The sequence below is a fragment of the Delphinapterus leucas genome, chromosome 17, assembly GCF_059928025.1.
Source record: "Delphinapterus leucas isolate spDelLeu-1000000601 "Yukka" chromosome 17, BTC_Dleu_Yukka2, whole genome shotgun sequence".
Lineage (NCBI taxonomy): Eukaryota > Metazoa > Chordata > Mammalia > Artiodactyla > Monodontidae > Delphinapterus > Delphinapterus leucas.
The window spans coordinates 693,646-707,485 of record NC_143145.1 but is presented as its reverse complement, the minus strand read 5'-3'; the positions used below and the strand labels follow the sequence as shown (position 1 = coordinate 707,485).

The following is a 13,840-nucleotide window of genomic DNA, read 5'->3' as shown; positions in this document are numbered from 1 at the left end:
CCAGGAGGAACCTGGGCACCGCGCAGCCCAGGGAGACGGGGTCCCTGCCAAAGGCCCCGCAGGAAGGGACCGGACTGGGAAAGTCAGAGCCGGCGAGGGCAGATCCCACCTACTGCAGGGGCAGAGCTGAGGTGCACAGGCCGATGGAAAGCCGAACAGAGCAGGGGAGAGCAGGAGTGGGGATGGGGTGGGGTGGGATTCTTGGAGGTGACCTATAGACTCGGAGCGGGAAGGGCTCATGGAGAGTGCGGATGCGGAGGGGTGCAGGCCAGGATGCTTGTCCCTTCAGGACATGCGTGAGGAGAGGAGAGCAGTGTGGGTCAGAGCAGAGGGCCTGCCTGAAGAAGGGGAAGAGGTGGTGGGGATGCGGACCCCAGCCAAGGAGGCTCTGGAAGCACCGCTGCCTGCCAGCCTGAGGATCGCAAGTGAACAGAGGAGCCCCTGGGTCTGGGTTCAAGCAGGGGAATCATGTCAGCAACCAGCGAGGGGTGCAGAGGAGAGGGGTGTAGCGCGTGTTGGGGTGCTCTGGCCCCAGGGCTCCGTCTTCTTGCTCTCCTCACTGCCGGGCTGCTACTTCAGGAGATGAAGCCAGACCCCTGGGAAAGGCAGGGAAGGCCTCTGTGTATAGATATGTTAGAGGGCTACACATACAGATCTTCTAGCTCTGCCTGCTGAGAAGGCTTAGCAATACAACAAACCCACAGCAACGAGCACACCCAGCACCAGATCTCGATTTGTAAAAGGCATCGGGGATTTCTGGAAAATTGGGGGCTGGGGGGGAGAGCAGAAGCCCCTTCTCCTCCATGTCTGTAGGTGTGAAGGGCAGCCCTGGCCCAAACTTCAGGGCAATTTAAGAGACAACCTTAAGAGCTCTAGGAACTGGTTCACAGCTCGAATTAGGAAGGTGGAGGGCAGGGCAGCGCCTGAGCAAGCGGGAGGCGGCTCGGTCCTGGGATGCAGCAGAGCGGGTGCAAGAGGCTCCGTGGATGCGGAGCTGGCTTCCACCTGGCTCGCGTGCCCCGGCGGCCCGGCCTGCTGTGCGGGGCCGAACCAACAGCCCTTCCCCCAGATTGGAAGCTTCTTGGGGGAGGGTCACAGAGCCGCCTCCACTGTGGGCGGTGCCCGTCGCTGAGCCGGTGGCTGGTGAGGCCTCTCCGAGTCCGCCCCTTCCTCGGACTTGGGGGAAGCAGGTCGGGGTGGGGTAGATCCCGCAGTCTGGGCAGCGGGAGCGCCGGGGCCATTACGCTCTGACTCGCGGGAGGAGGGAGAGGGGGATGCAGCGCGCATCGCGCTCCACTCCCTGTCGCTGCGCCGGCCCGCATTAAAAAGTGTCGCGCTCCACTTGGTGTGGGCTGCACCCAGAAGTCGCTCCCATCGGGCGGGTCTGGGGGTTCTCCCTGCGGCTTTCAGGGGAGGGCGGGGCGAGAAGGATCTGGGGCGGGACCAGGGTCTCTTTCGCTTTTTCTTTTGTTCTCCAACCGCCGCCGTGGTTCCGCGCGGGTGAGGAGAGGGCGGCTTCCCGGGTGGCTCCGCCTGTGCCCATACCCCCAGGCTCGCGGGGACTCAGCGCCTTGCCGCCTCCGCGCACAAGTTGTGCCACGTGGCCTTGACCCCTGTGACTCCCCTGCAGCTCCCGGGCACGCACGAACGAGTCGACTCGCACGCTGGAAGCCAGTGAGTCGTCGGAGAGACTTGCTACCAAGAGCCCCGCGCGCCACGCCATGCCCGCCCGACTGGCCGCCGACGCCCTGCGCCCTACGGCCCTCCCCCTGCCCGCACCCTGTGCTGCACGCTCTCCCCGGCCTAGCCCGCGCGCTACGTTTCTCGGCCTGCTGGGCCCTGGACCAGCTGCTGGGCTGCTGGGCGCCGGCCGCACGCCCGAGTGACCAGATCTGGCTGAGCGCCGCAGCGGGCGCCGGAGCGGCTCTGCCGCTGCTGCTGCTTGTCGGCCTGCCTGTGGCACTGCCGGACCTGCTGCTGCAAGCCTGGCGCCGTCCCTTCTGCTACCAGCCCCCTCCGCAGTGCTGAGCGCCCCCCACGCCCTGGCGCCCCCCCAATTGAGCCCGCGCGCAGCTTCAGCTTCTTCGGCGTCAACCTGTGCCTGCTCCGCCTGGCACCCAATCTGGGCCCGGTGTCGTACGACGTGGCACATTCGGCCTGCAGCCCGGGCTACACCTGAAGCTGCTGGGCAGCGGGCTGCTGCTGGCCTCGCGCTACCCGCTGCTACGCGCAGATTTCCAGTCCTTCCTCACGCACGTCGCGAGGATGCGCTGGCCTCCAAGGGTCTACTTTCTGCACAGGTGCCCGCCCACCGGCCGCGGCGCTCCGGCACCCGGAAGGGGGCGGGGCATGGGGTCGAACGCGCGAAGGTCCCCAAGCGCAGCTGGGCATCCCGGACGGGCGCCGCATCGTGGGCTTTCCTGCACTGCACGTATTTGCATTCGCCGAGCGGTGAGCCCGACTGGCTGCTCGTAGGCTCGTGGGCGGGCCGCCCCCCCCCTCACTCTGCGCGGAGTCCCAATCCTTGTCTGCACCTCCCCTCCCCCCACCGTTTATTCACTGCCCCAGGCGCAGCCAGTCCCTTCGAGTGCTGGTGGGCTCACAGATCGGGACCGGGCGGGGCGGGGGAAGGCGCGGGCGCAGCTGGGTGTCCAGGAGGCAGAATGGCACCTCGGACTGAGCCTTCCTTCCCTCCCCGTCCCTCCCCTCCAACCCACCCTGCCCCGCAGAGGACGGGCTCCTGCGCCGCACACAGCTGACGCTGTTGCTGGACTGGGCCGAGCTGTCCGAGGTTGAGAGCCGCCAAAGTGACGAGGCCGTGGCCTTCAGTGTGCGCCTGGGTGACCTAAACTGCGCGCTTAGGTGAGAAGAGGCTGCAGAGGGGCGGGCGGGCGGCCCCGCCCACCGAGCGCCGGCCTCTCCGCAGACCACGCGCGGGAGCAGCGGCACCAGCTGTTCAGCCGCTTCCGGGACCGCCGCCGGCCGGGGACGCGCTGCGGTTGGGGGCGGACGGACCTAGGGCGGGCTCGCGGGCCAGGCTCCCACTGATACCGCCCTTCCCCGCCCTCCTCCGCCCTCCCCAGGAACGCGGCTGAGATCCTGCCGTCTCCGCCACTCCGTGGCCTGCTCCGCCGAGATGCTGAGGTGAGTGGCCACCTGGGGGCCAGGCAACGCCCGGAAGGAGGGCTGCCCTGACCTTGGTGACACTGCCACCCTCCTCAGGGCCTTGGAGCAGGAGGAAGGGCGCCGCCACTCCCTGGCAGGCCCTCCCAGGGGAGGCCGCCCGGCTGAGCACTGGCGGGCCGGCGCCTGGACTACGTCACCTACCGAGGAGGACCCGGAGGCGTTCTGAGCCCAGTACGTGCCAGAGCTCAGGGTGCTGGGCCTGCTGGCGCTGGGGCGACCCCTCAACCTGACTCCTGCCCCCAAGAGGTGGAACGGGTGACATTCAGCACCGCCCTGGCGGGGCTTACAGACCACCTGGCTGTGGGACTTGCAAGCCCTCCTAAGGCAGGTACGGAGGAGACAGGTGCCAGCACGGGTGGAAAGACAGGGACGCAGAACGTGAGCCTGGCCAGCCGCCACTGGAACAGGACGACTTCAGGGATCTTTATTGTGCGGGGCCCTCCCTCACACAGTCTCCTGGGCCCTGCGGTACTCATAGACGCTGCCCCGCTCAGGGAAGGCTAGGGGCTGCAGGAGCGACGCCGGCAGAGGGGCGGGGTCCTCTGGGTCCCCATAGCCCCCGCCGCCTGGTGTGTGGAGACAGAACACATCCTGTGGGGCAGAGGGGAGGTTCAGCGTGGGGATGGGCTCTGCCTGTCTCCTGCCGCCATCCCATCCCCGGCGGGGCAGTGCGGCCACAGCAGCCAGCTGGGACCCCAGAGTCTGCAGCCCCCATCCTTCAGGGGCCAAATTAAACTCCGTCTCTAGTTATCTGTGCAACTCCATTCACTCTGTGGGATGAGGGCAGCTGGGGGTGGGGGCGGGGATGGGCCAGGCCAGGCCGCAATCCTTACCCCGGGGGACACAAGCACCGAGGTCTTCCCACCCAGATTCACTGTCCGGCCGTCCTTCCGGATCAGTAGGTTTAGGCCACGGGTTCCGGGCTCACCCCCTGCAAGAAGAGGCAAGGTGGGGGTGGCCCAGGAGGCAAGGAAGTGAGAGACGTGGGGAGTTGGTGGGGGAATAGGGGGGTAGATGGGACAGGAGGTGGGTGGGGAACTGAGGGCCGTGATGGGCTGGGGGGAGAGGGGAAGGGAGCCACTTACCCATAAGGCCGTAAGGCTGGAAGGCGCGGCGCTCGGTCAGCACTGACAGTAGCGCCTCCTCACGAAAAAGCAGCTCGCGGATAACACCATCGCCGCCCCGGAAGCGGCCGCGCCCCCCAGACCCCAGTCTCAGTTCAAAGCGGCGCAGGATAACTGGGTACCTGCGCGGGGCCAGGGTCTCAGCCCAGCCCGCCCCGCCCCTGCTCCACCCCAGGCCCGGCTCCTCAGCCCCACCCCTTCCTGCACGGCTCACCTGCTCTCCAGGATCTCGGGGTCGGTGATCCGTGTGTTGGTCATGTGGCTGTGCACACCGCTGCGCCCATGCCAGCCGGGGCCCGCGCCCGCGCCACCCGCCACCGTCTCGTAGTAGCCCATGTGGGCGTTGCCCAAGGTCACGTTGTTCATGCAGCCCTGGCAGGGGCAAGTGGCCGCTGCACTGGCTGGGGGTGCGTCCCCTCTCGGCCAGTCGCAGCCTGCAGCCCTCCCCCCTCCCCCCGCCCCAGCAGCCCCAGAGCTGTGCCCACCGGCCCACCACACCTGGGAAGCAGCGCAGGCCCCGAAGGCCCCCAGGATGACGTCCACCACCCGCTGCGACGTAAGCACGTTGCCACCCACCACCGCCGCCTCTGGGGACGGGTCCAGGATGGAGCCCTTAGGGATCACAACACGCACCGGTGCCAGGCAGCCCTGTGGGGAGAGGGGCCAATGCTCAAGAAGAGTTGGGAGGTACACCACACGCATCCCTAGGATCAGTCCGACCTTGGGCTGACCTAGCCCCAGGCTCCCTCAGGGCGACATGGGGCTTGGGGTTGACCTGCTGTCCGTGTGCACAGCACACCCTTGCACACCTGGTTGAGTGGGATGTCGCGGCCGACCAGACAGCGAAGGCAGTAGATGAGCGCAGACAGCGTGATGGCCCGAGGCGCGTTGAGGTTGCCGAACACCTCGGGCCCCGTGCCGCTGAAATCAAACACCGCGCTACCCTGCCCGCCAGAGAGGAGGGGAGAAGTCAGCAGCCGGGTGGCCACGGCCCTGATGCCTGGGGAGGTCCTTCCTCCCAAGACTGACCTCACTCACGTTGATCTGCACTCGGAGTCGGATGGGAGAACCGTCGTCCATGTGGTCCTCTGCAGACACCTCCAGGGACAGGCCCCGGGCCTGCCGGGAGGTTCCAAAGGCCCGAAGCATGTCTCGCACAGCTAGCTCAGCGTTCGCCTGGTGGAGAGTATGTTCAGTAACGGCCGCGCCACCTTCCAGGTGGGCCAGGTGCCCCCCACCTCCGTCCACCTGCCTGGGGCAGGCACAGAGCTGCCGGCTTGCTCCTTCCCCCCCCGGCCCACCTGAATGTGGCCCATGTAGGCCTGCACCACATCCAGGCCGTACTGCCCAATGAGCTCGCCCACCAGCTGGATGCCCTTCTGGTTGGCTGCCACCTGGGCACGCAGATCTGACAGGTTGTCGTGCAGGTTCCGTGTTCCGCTGCAGCCTGGAATCTTGCCTGGTGCCTGCAGGGCTTCAGTTACCGCTGAATGGATGGGATCGCCACTGAGCCACTCAAAGTCCCAGGGCCACCTGGTGCCCTGCTCCACCTGCTGTACTTCTTTGCTGGGGCACTTGCAGGGACCACCTGTTGGCCCATCACTGGCTCCCCACTACCCTGCTGGCTCTTCCAGGTCCCTGAAATTCCCCAGCTTCCCTCCATCAGCTACTGAACCTTCTTGCCACACCACAATGCCCCAGGGCACCCTAGGATGGGACAAGCAGCTTTGACCGTGACCATGATCTCACGTGGGCTGGAGGTACCCGGGGCAGGGGGCAGGGCAGGGGGAAGGTTCCCTCAGCAAACGCTCCTCCCTCCTTCGTTTCTCCTGCCCTACCTCCCCACCACCTGGCCCACACTCTCCAGCCTTTTCTGGGCTCCTCTCCCCTCTCCCAGCAGGAAAAACCACTTCCCTTAACCCTCCCACACTCACACTGCCCTCAGCCCTGGGGCCCCGAACTCACCGCCACAGCCAGTCGTTTTGAAAGAGCGCCAGCATGGCTGCCTGTGCGCCCCGCCACCACCCCCAAAAGATCTGGACAAGGCGTCCACCTCGGGCAGCAGTACAGGTTCTGGCCCCGCGGACCACTCCCTGCTTCGGGAAAGCTCCCCTCCTGAGTCTGCATCAGGGTCCTCTCAGGCTCCCTGGCCACTGGGTCCTCTGCCAGACATGCCTGCACAGGTCCCTCGGTGACCCCTACCCTCTGCCCCCACCCCATACTGACCAAGGGAGCAGCCAGGCCTCAGTCACTCTGCTCGTGTTCCCAGCACCCACAGCAGCCCGTGGCTCTGTTACCCCGCCTTCCACCCTGCCCACCTCACCTGCTCTCATTCTGGGATGCCCCCAGGGCTCTCACACCAGCTGTCCCTGACCCCCAGGTCCCATTGCAGTTTCTGTCCCACCTTCCTGGCAACTGCAGTGCCAGGACCTCCATCCTACAGCTGTCCAAACTTGATTCCCTCCCCGCTGCCCAAATCCCACCACTTAGCAACCCTGACCTCCAAAACACCCTCACCGTTGCTTCCCAGCTTGAGGCTCAGCATCTTCCAGGGCGAGAGCAGCTGCCCCCACCCCACGCCCCCTGCCTGGCCTGCAGGAGCCTCCATGCGCCCTGCACATAGGCGGGGGACTTGCCTGGTGCACAGGCAGCTCAGGCCCAGCTGAAGCCCTTCACAGCTGCCCAGTGACTGACCCAGGCCCAGGAAAGCTCTCCGAGAGCCTGCAGCCCCTGGCCGCTGGTGCTGCCGTGTCTCTGCAGTCCCCAGACCCAGTGCAAACCCAGTGCAAATCATAAACGCCACCAGCAGCCGCCCACCTTAAAATAGGCTCCTTCCCCTCCTGCACCCAATCCCTTGGGTGTCCTGGCCAGCTCCCCACCCCCAAACCTTCCAGGCCTCCTTGGACCCAGGCAGAACTCAGCTCAGCTCGTCTGATCACCTCTGAGAGGCGATCTGCAACCACCCTGGGGGGTCACCGACCAGCTCCCTCAGCCTGGAGGCCGGCCTAGGCCAGGGGGGAGGGGGGCAGCGGGGGCTGCATCCCCGTGTCCAGCCCAGCCTGGCTGCAGGAAGCGGCCAGGTGTTTCAGCCCCACCCCAGACCCGTTCCCACTCACCCTCCTCCTGGAAGACACCCGCCTGGACGAGTCTGAAGGACAGAAAGACGGCGCCCTCCTGCTGCAGGGTGGTGGAGTGGGGGGGCATGGAACCCGGTGTGATGCCCCCAATGTCCGCGTGGTGCCCACGGCTGGCCACGTAGAACACAGGCCGCGTCTGACCCGGCCAAAACACCTAGGGGTGAGGGCAACAGTCAGGGGCGCCGGCGGCCCTACCACCCAAGGTACCTGGGCAGCGACCCTCACCGGTGTGATGACGGTCAGGTCTGGCAGGTGGCTGCCCCCCGCGCAGGGGTGGTTGCTCAGCAGCACGTCGCCGGGATGGAGGTCAGCCCCCAAGTGCTGGATCTGAAGCCAGGAGACAGGTGCAGAGTGGGGAGGGGGCCTGCGCAAGGGGCGGGGGGCAGGGAGAGGGGCCCGCCGAACCTGGAACTGCACCGTCTCCTGCATGGCACCCAGGTGCACAGGGATGTGAGGGGCGTTGGAGACCAACCCCCCGTCGGGTCCAAAGAGGGCGCAGGAGAAGTCCAGGCGCTCCTTGATGTTGGTGGAGATGGCCGTGCGCTGCAGGATGCGGCCCATCTGCTCTGGGGACACAGAGTGACCAGATGCCCGCTGGCCCCACCCCATCCACAGCGCATTCCCGGGGTATGGAGAGGCAGGGCCCACCGCCTTCAAGGCCTCTGAGTCCCGGACCCAGGACCCGAAGCGGGCGATGGTCCACCCAGACACTGCGAGGCCATGGCCGAGCCACATCTTACTCGTGAAGAGCACCCCCTTCCTCCCCAGCCCTGCCCGGCGCCACCACCAACCCTACGCCCTGCTTCGTACATTAAGAAACTGGTGCTGAGGCACAGAGCCTGGGTTCACCGTGCAGAGCCCAGATCACGTGGTGCCAGGAGGAGAAAAGCGCCCACCCTGCCCAGGGCCTGCAGTGCAGCGGGGCTGTGCCATCCCAGGGCCAGGGCCACACTGCCTGCACCACCGCAGGACGGCTTCCGCTTCCGCCCCTTCCCCCGGCTCACGCTTTCTCTCCGCACACCCCTGCCTGGCGCACCGCAAAGGTAAGAGGGCGGGGGAGCAGGATTGTGGAAGCCACTCACCAGCAATGCTCATGAAGCGATGGGAGAAGATGGACAGTTGGATGGGGTCGAGCTGGGCACCCACCGTGCCGGGGGCCTCAGCCCCCACGGAGATGCGGATGTCCCCAGTCTCAGTCACCTCCGCCTGGCAGGCTGGCTCCACCAGGATGGTACTGCGGGCAGGGCAGCAAAGGGGCTGCAGGAGCCAGGCCACACACCCCTCCCAAGCAGGGACCCCACGTGCCCAGGCCCAGAAGCAGCCCAACCAGGAAGGGACCCGAGAGCCCTTCAGACTCCTGCAGCCTGGGCCCCACGGGTCACCCCAGCCCCGGCAGCCGTGGCCCCGGCCCTCAGCCCACCTGTTGCTGTCAATGAGGAGGCAGGGCCCCTGCAGCTTGTGCCCAGCGCCCAGCTCGCCCAACAGGTACACGGGGGTCTCCTGGTAGCCCCCCTCGAAGTAGCAACGGGTCGTCTGAGGAGGGTGTCAGGTGAGCGAAGTTGCTAGGGCCGGTGCCCTCCCTGCATCTCCCCTTCCACACCTGTCCCCGTGTCCCAGTGGGTGTGGGTGGACGGGCACAGGCAGAGCCACCAACCTTGTCTACCCGGGGAGGCCCACTCTGGGCTTTCGGGACGTACTCGAGGCGAAGGCCACTGCGGCCAGTGCCCCTCACCCGCACGTCGTCCACCACCACTGGCCGCTCAGGGATGATGAAGCCAAACTCCCTCACGTACCTGCACACCCGGAGGTCCCGGAGAGCCATCAGGGCGGGCAGCCAGGCCAGCGGACGCCAGCCAGGGCTCCCAAGACGTGGAGCTCACATACCTCTCGACGAAGCCTGCCCCGAAGTCACCAGCTCGGGGTGAGTGGGCAGTGGCCGGGTGCTGGTGAGCGGACACCATCAGGGCGCAGTCCGTGCCCTGGTAGCGCAGGTGCAGGAAGCTCTCGGTGCTGATCTGAGCCCTGCAACGGCGACAGGCAGGGCACTCGCACTGGGTACCCTTGAGGACACCTAGGCCACCCCTCCCTGACTGCCGCCGAAGAGGCCCCAAGTGAAGCGGCTCGGATGCGGCAGGCCCTCCACCTGGCCCGGCAGCCCCCGGAGCCCCACCTGGGGAAGCCCTGGGCCCGCAAGGCATCCACGCACTGCTCCTCCAGGCGGCTCAGCCTCTGGTCCAGCTGCACAAAGGTCTCGGGAGCATAGGGCAGGGAGCAGGGCTCCTGTGCCTCGTGTACCACGTCTGCCAGGGCCAGCCCCAGTGCTGACAGCAGCCCACTATGCCTAGGGGGACAGGGACCGCACAGCGAAAGGGTGGGGTGCCTCCCAAAGTGGCCCCCCGGCCCCAGGACACACGCACCACACCCAGACACACCTATGAATGTGCACGGTGTCCATGCCCAGGGCCCGGGCGATGGCGCAAGCATGCTGCCCACCAGCTCCCCCAAAGCAAGCCAGCACGTGGGCCGAGGGGTCGTGGCCTCGTGCCTGGGGAGCCAGAAGGGGATCAGTGGCCTACCCTGCCCCGCCTGGCCCTCCCCCATCCTGTCGCCCACCCCTGGGCGAGGGGAAAGGCAGCTGTACCTGCGTGAGCGCGCGGATGGGCCGGCACATGGCCTCGTTGGCCACACGCACAAACCCCATGGCCACCTCCTCCAGGCTCAGTGGGGAGGCCGGACAAGGCCCGTTGGTCAGGAAGCTGTTGACCTCAGTGGCTACAGCCTCCAGGGCCTTTCTGGACGCCTCCGGGGACAGTGGCTGGTCCTCTCCCGGCCCAAAAATGCGGGGGAAGGAGGCAGGCAGCAGGCGACCCAGGACCAGATTAGCATCCGTCACGGTCACAGGGCCTCCTGGGAGGTGTGCACGGTGTGGGGCTGGAGGTGAGCGCCGGGAGCGGGCAGTGGGGGTGGGGCTGGAGGGGTCGCTGGGCCTGGGCCGTGTGGGAAGGGGACTGGCAGAGCACGTGCCAGCTCTTACCTTTGCGGTAGCAGGCGGGGCCAGGGTGGGCTCCTGCAGACTCTGGCCCCACCACGAAGAGGCCTGACCTTTGGAGAGGGGAATTGGAGGTGGAGGTGGGCTGGGAGGCAGGGCTGGGAGGCAGGGCTGGGGGTCCCGCCCAGGTGTGGGATGGGGCTGACCTGAAGAAGAGGCGGGAGCCCCCACCAGCTGCCACAGTGTTGATGTCCAGCTGGGGGGCCTGGAGGGTGACACCAGCTGTGCTGGCCTCGAAGATGTGTTCAAATTCGCCAGCATAGCGGCTCACGTCGGTAGACGTGCCTGGTGGGAGACGGGGTGGTAAGGGGTCATCCCACAGACCTGGATGCCTGACACTGCCCAGCCCAGCATCTGAGGCTCCCCCGGACCCCACCCTCAGGCCCTCATACCTCCCATGTCAAAGCCGATGACAGGATGGCCACCCTCCACCCGGTAGGTGGTGGCTGAGTAACCAACCACGCCCCCAGCAGGGCCCGAGAGCACAGCGCGGGAGCCACTGAAGGAGTCCATGGGCGCCAGGCCACCATCAGAGCGCATGAACAGCACCTGCACGTCCTGTGGGCAGGCAGGTGGGCAGTGAGGGGCGGGGCGGCGCAGGGCGGGGGTGGCCAGGGGCGGGCCGGCGGGGGGCCTCACCTTGAGCTGACCCTGGAAGCCACGGCGGAAGCCCTGCACGTAGCGCTGGATGGTGGGTGTGAGGTAGGCGTCAGCGCAGGCAGTGTGCCCCCGGGGCACGATACGCACCATGGGCATGGCCTCCGAGGACAGTGACACGTGTGTGAAGCCCAGCTCGTGGGCCAGGGCGCCCACCTGCTGCTCGTGCTGGGCCCACCTACGATGGCGTCCGAGTGCCGCTGAGCTACCTGCCCACCCGCTGGCCCACCTGCCGCCCGCACCCCCAGTCAGCCCACACTCACGTGTATGAGTGCATGAGCACCACGGCCAGGCTGCGGATGCCTCGAGACAGGAGCCCCTCCAGCTTCCCTCGCAGGCCCCCCAGGTCCACAGGCTGCTGCACCTCCAGCAGGTCCCCTGTGCGGCCTGCAGGGAAGCCCGCTGCTGCCCCGTCAAAGGCCCATCTGGGCCTGCTGCCCTGCGCCCCAACACTCGGGCATCCGTACCTTTCACGGGCATCCCAGCACCTGGCTCCCCTCGATACAGCACCACACGCTCGTCTACTTCCAGCACCTCCTCGTACAGCATCTCGGGCATGGGCACGGCCTGAGGACAGGCAGAGACTCAGAGGAGTCCCAGGCCTGAGGGTCCCTGCTGGGGCCCTGCACGGGTGGGGCAATGCAGGTGAGCAGATGTGTCCCAACAGGCCAGTCCACAGGCCCAGGAGACACAGTGAGACAGGGTGACACAGTCAGAGCGGGTGGCCCCAGGAAGGCCCACCCGGGGGGGCGGCTCTCTGCCCCCAGGCCTCTGAGTGCAGCCAACTGCCCCACCCCCACAAAGGCAGCTCCTTCCCAGAGCCCAACCGTGGGGGTGAGGGTCAGGGTCCAAGACTGGGCGGAGCGGCAGACAGGCATAGGACAACACGTGACCAGTCAGGGCTAGGGGGACACAGCGTCCCACTACGAGTGCCCGGAACCTCCTCTCTATCAGCTGGTGGCCTTGGGCTGGCACTGACCCTTCCAAGGACCGCCCTCCCTGAGGGGCCACAGCACTCCAGGGAAAACATGCGCTGCAGAGCTGGCCACCTGCTGGCGTGGATGAACTCACCAGGTCAAAGAGGTCTTCACGGGCCTGGGTGCCCACATGCAGCAGGTCTCGGAAGCCGCGAGTCACCAGCAGTGCCACCCGCTCCCCGCGCCGTTCCAGCAGCGCGTTGGTAGCTACCGTGGTGCCCATGCGGATGCTGGCGATGCGACTGGTATCCAGCGGCCGGTCCCGCGGCAACAGCATGCCCCCCTCCTGGGAACCACGTGGTCAGCCATCAGGCCTCTGGCCCCAAGGTCCCTCCCCACCCCACCACTCTGCCCTGGCCACCTGCTCCAGGATGCGGCGGATGCCCTCGGTGGGTGCGTCCACATAGTTGGCGGGGTCTTCTGAGAGCAGCTTTAAGACCCTCACGTGCCCCCCTGGGCACTGGGCAAAGACATCTGTGAAGGTGCCTCCGCGGTCAATGGCAAAGTGGAAGCGCCCCTCCGGGCTGCCCATGGTGGTGGGGCTGGAGTCCAGCAGCGACTCTTCAGCCGGCAGTCCTGGGAGCACTGGACAGAGGCAGTGGGTCAGCAGGGAGGCCTGGGGGGCATCCTGGGATGGGGAGAAGACAGGGGTTCCACGCCCATGAGGAGCCCTGGGTGGAGCCAGAGCTGGGCAAGTCCTGCAGGGCCTCATGACCCCCACTCCCCAGTTCCAGTGCGCAGGGTTGCAAGGGACCCCAGGGCCTGGAGCAGGCCTTTCAAAGGAGGAGGCGCGGCGGGAGCCCTCGGGCTGGGGTTTCTGGGCCCTTAAGCACGAAGAGGCACGTGGGTTGGGGGCTGGTGAGAAAAGGCCCACTTCCCAAAGGCTCGACCTTGGAGCAGAGGCCGAGCGGGACACGGGGACGGCGCGGAGCCTGCGCAGGCGACGGGGCGGGGCCGGGAGGCGAAGGGGAGCGAGCGGTGGGGGCGAGTGGGGCCCGGGGGTGCGGACAGGGGAGCGGGGAGGATCCTGGCGCGGCGCCCACCTGGCCTGTCGGCTCCGGTCGCTCGCCGTCCGTTCGGCCGCACTCGCTCCGGGCCCTGCCCGCGCCCTCCCCCAGCCCGGAAGCGGGGCCCGCCGGGCTCTCCGGTTGCGTCAGGCTCGGGTGGCCCGGAGCCGCGGGCGGCAGGCGTCTCCATCAAGATCCCCGGCGGGGCGGCGCCGTGCCGGCGCGGCCCCACCCCGCGGCCCGGCCCCCGGGCACCTGGGCTCTTCGGCCGCCAGGCCCTGCGCCGGTCCGGAGCTCGCTAAGCGCGGGCGCCCCGGGTACCCTCCTCCAGGTGCCCCGGGGCAGGCGGAGCGCAGACGACCTCGGACCGCGCCCCTCAGCGTGCGGCGGTTGTGGCGGCCCGGGGTGGGGGATGGGTGACGCGGGAGGGCAGAATTGAGTGGCCCGACCCGCGGGGGGGGCAGGGGGGCGTCCTGGAGAAACCCCTCACTCCCCGTGGGCGCACCAGGCGCTGTGGGCTGGGGGCCCTCCACGCCGCCCTCCCAGGCCGACCGCGCGACGCTCGGGCTGATATCGCCAGACGCTGTGGTCAGTCTCGGGACCACGGGGCGGGTGGCTGCCCTTCCCTGGCCTGATTCCCCGCGAGCTGAAAGCTGCCCGGGTGCCTGCCCAGGCCTGAGGTGGGCTGGAGATGTGAGGGGCC

The 13,840-nt window shown here is 67.7% G+C and overlaps 2 protein-coding genes across 5 annotated transcripts; one reads left to right on the top strand and one right to left on the bottom strand.

The window, feature by feature from the left end:
* The first annotated feature begins 1,721 nt into the window (after positions 1-1,721).
* Positions 1,722-3,419, top strand: LOC111165052 (sphingomyelin phosphodiesterase 5). The gene is given in 7 exon segments (XM_089899191.1): positions 1,722-1,782; positions 1,902-2,141; positions 2,144-2,239; positions 2,242-2,451; positions 2,730-2,862; positions 3,084-3,144; positions 3,223-3,419. Coding segments are annotated over 7 exon segments (870 nt in total). The 3' UTR covers positions 3,292-3,419.
* Positions 3,420-3,570: 151 nt separating this feature from the next.
* OPLAH (5-oxoprolinase, ATP-hydrolysing) lies at positions 3,571-13,513 on the bottom strand. Of its 4 annotated transcripts, none has more exons than XM_030764185.2 (27): positions 13,174-13,513; positions 12,492-12,715; positions 12,225-12,416; positions 11,621-11,720; positions 11,417-11,540; positions 11,136-11,331; positions 10,889-11,054; positions 10,643-10,781; positions 10,482-10,549; positions 10,089-10,354; positions 9,880-9,992; positions 9,618-9,788; positions 9,332-9,469; positions 9,102-9,240; positions 8,868-8,980; positions 8,530-8,681; positions 7,853-8,013; positions 7,673-7,774; positions 7,427-7,601; positions 5,612-5,796; positions 5,349-5,486; positions 5,120-5,254; positions 4,809-4,958; positions 4,525-4,682; positions 4,272-4,432; positions 4,020-4,117; positions 3,571-3,777 (listed from the first exon to the last, which is right to left on the bottom strand). In XM_030764185.2, exons 1-27 carry the CDS (start codon positions 13,325-13,327, stop codon positions 3,631-3,633), a joined length of 4,065 nt encoding a protein of 1,354 aa, XP_030620045.2. In that variant the 5' UTR covers positions 13,328-13,513; the 3' UTR covers positions 3,571-3,630. The 4 variants fall into 4 exon arrangements, with proteins under 4 accessions (XP_030620045.2, XP_030620046.2, XP_022410996.2 ...); XM_030764186.2 differs by having other exon boundaries at positions 5,340-5,486; positions 7,427-7,583; positions 13,174-13,511; XM_022555288.3 differs by having other exon boundaries at positions 5,340-5,486; positions 13,174-13,509.
* Positions 13,514-13,840: the final 327 nt, after the last annotated feature.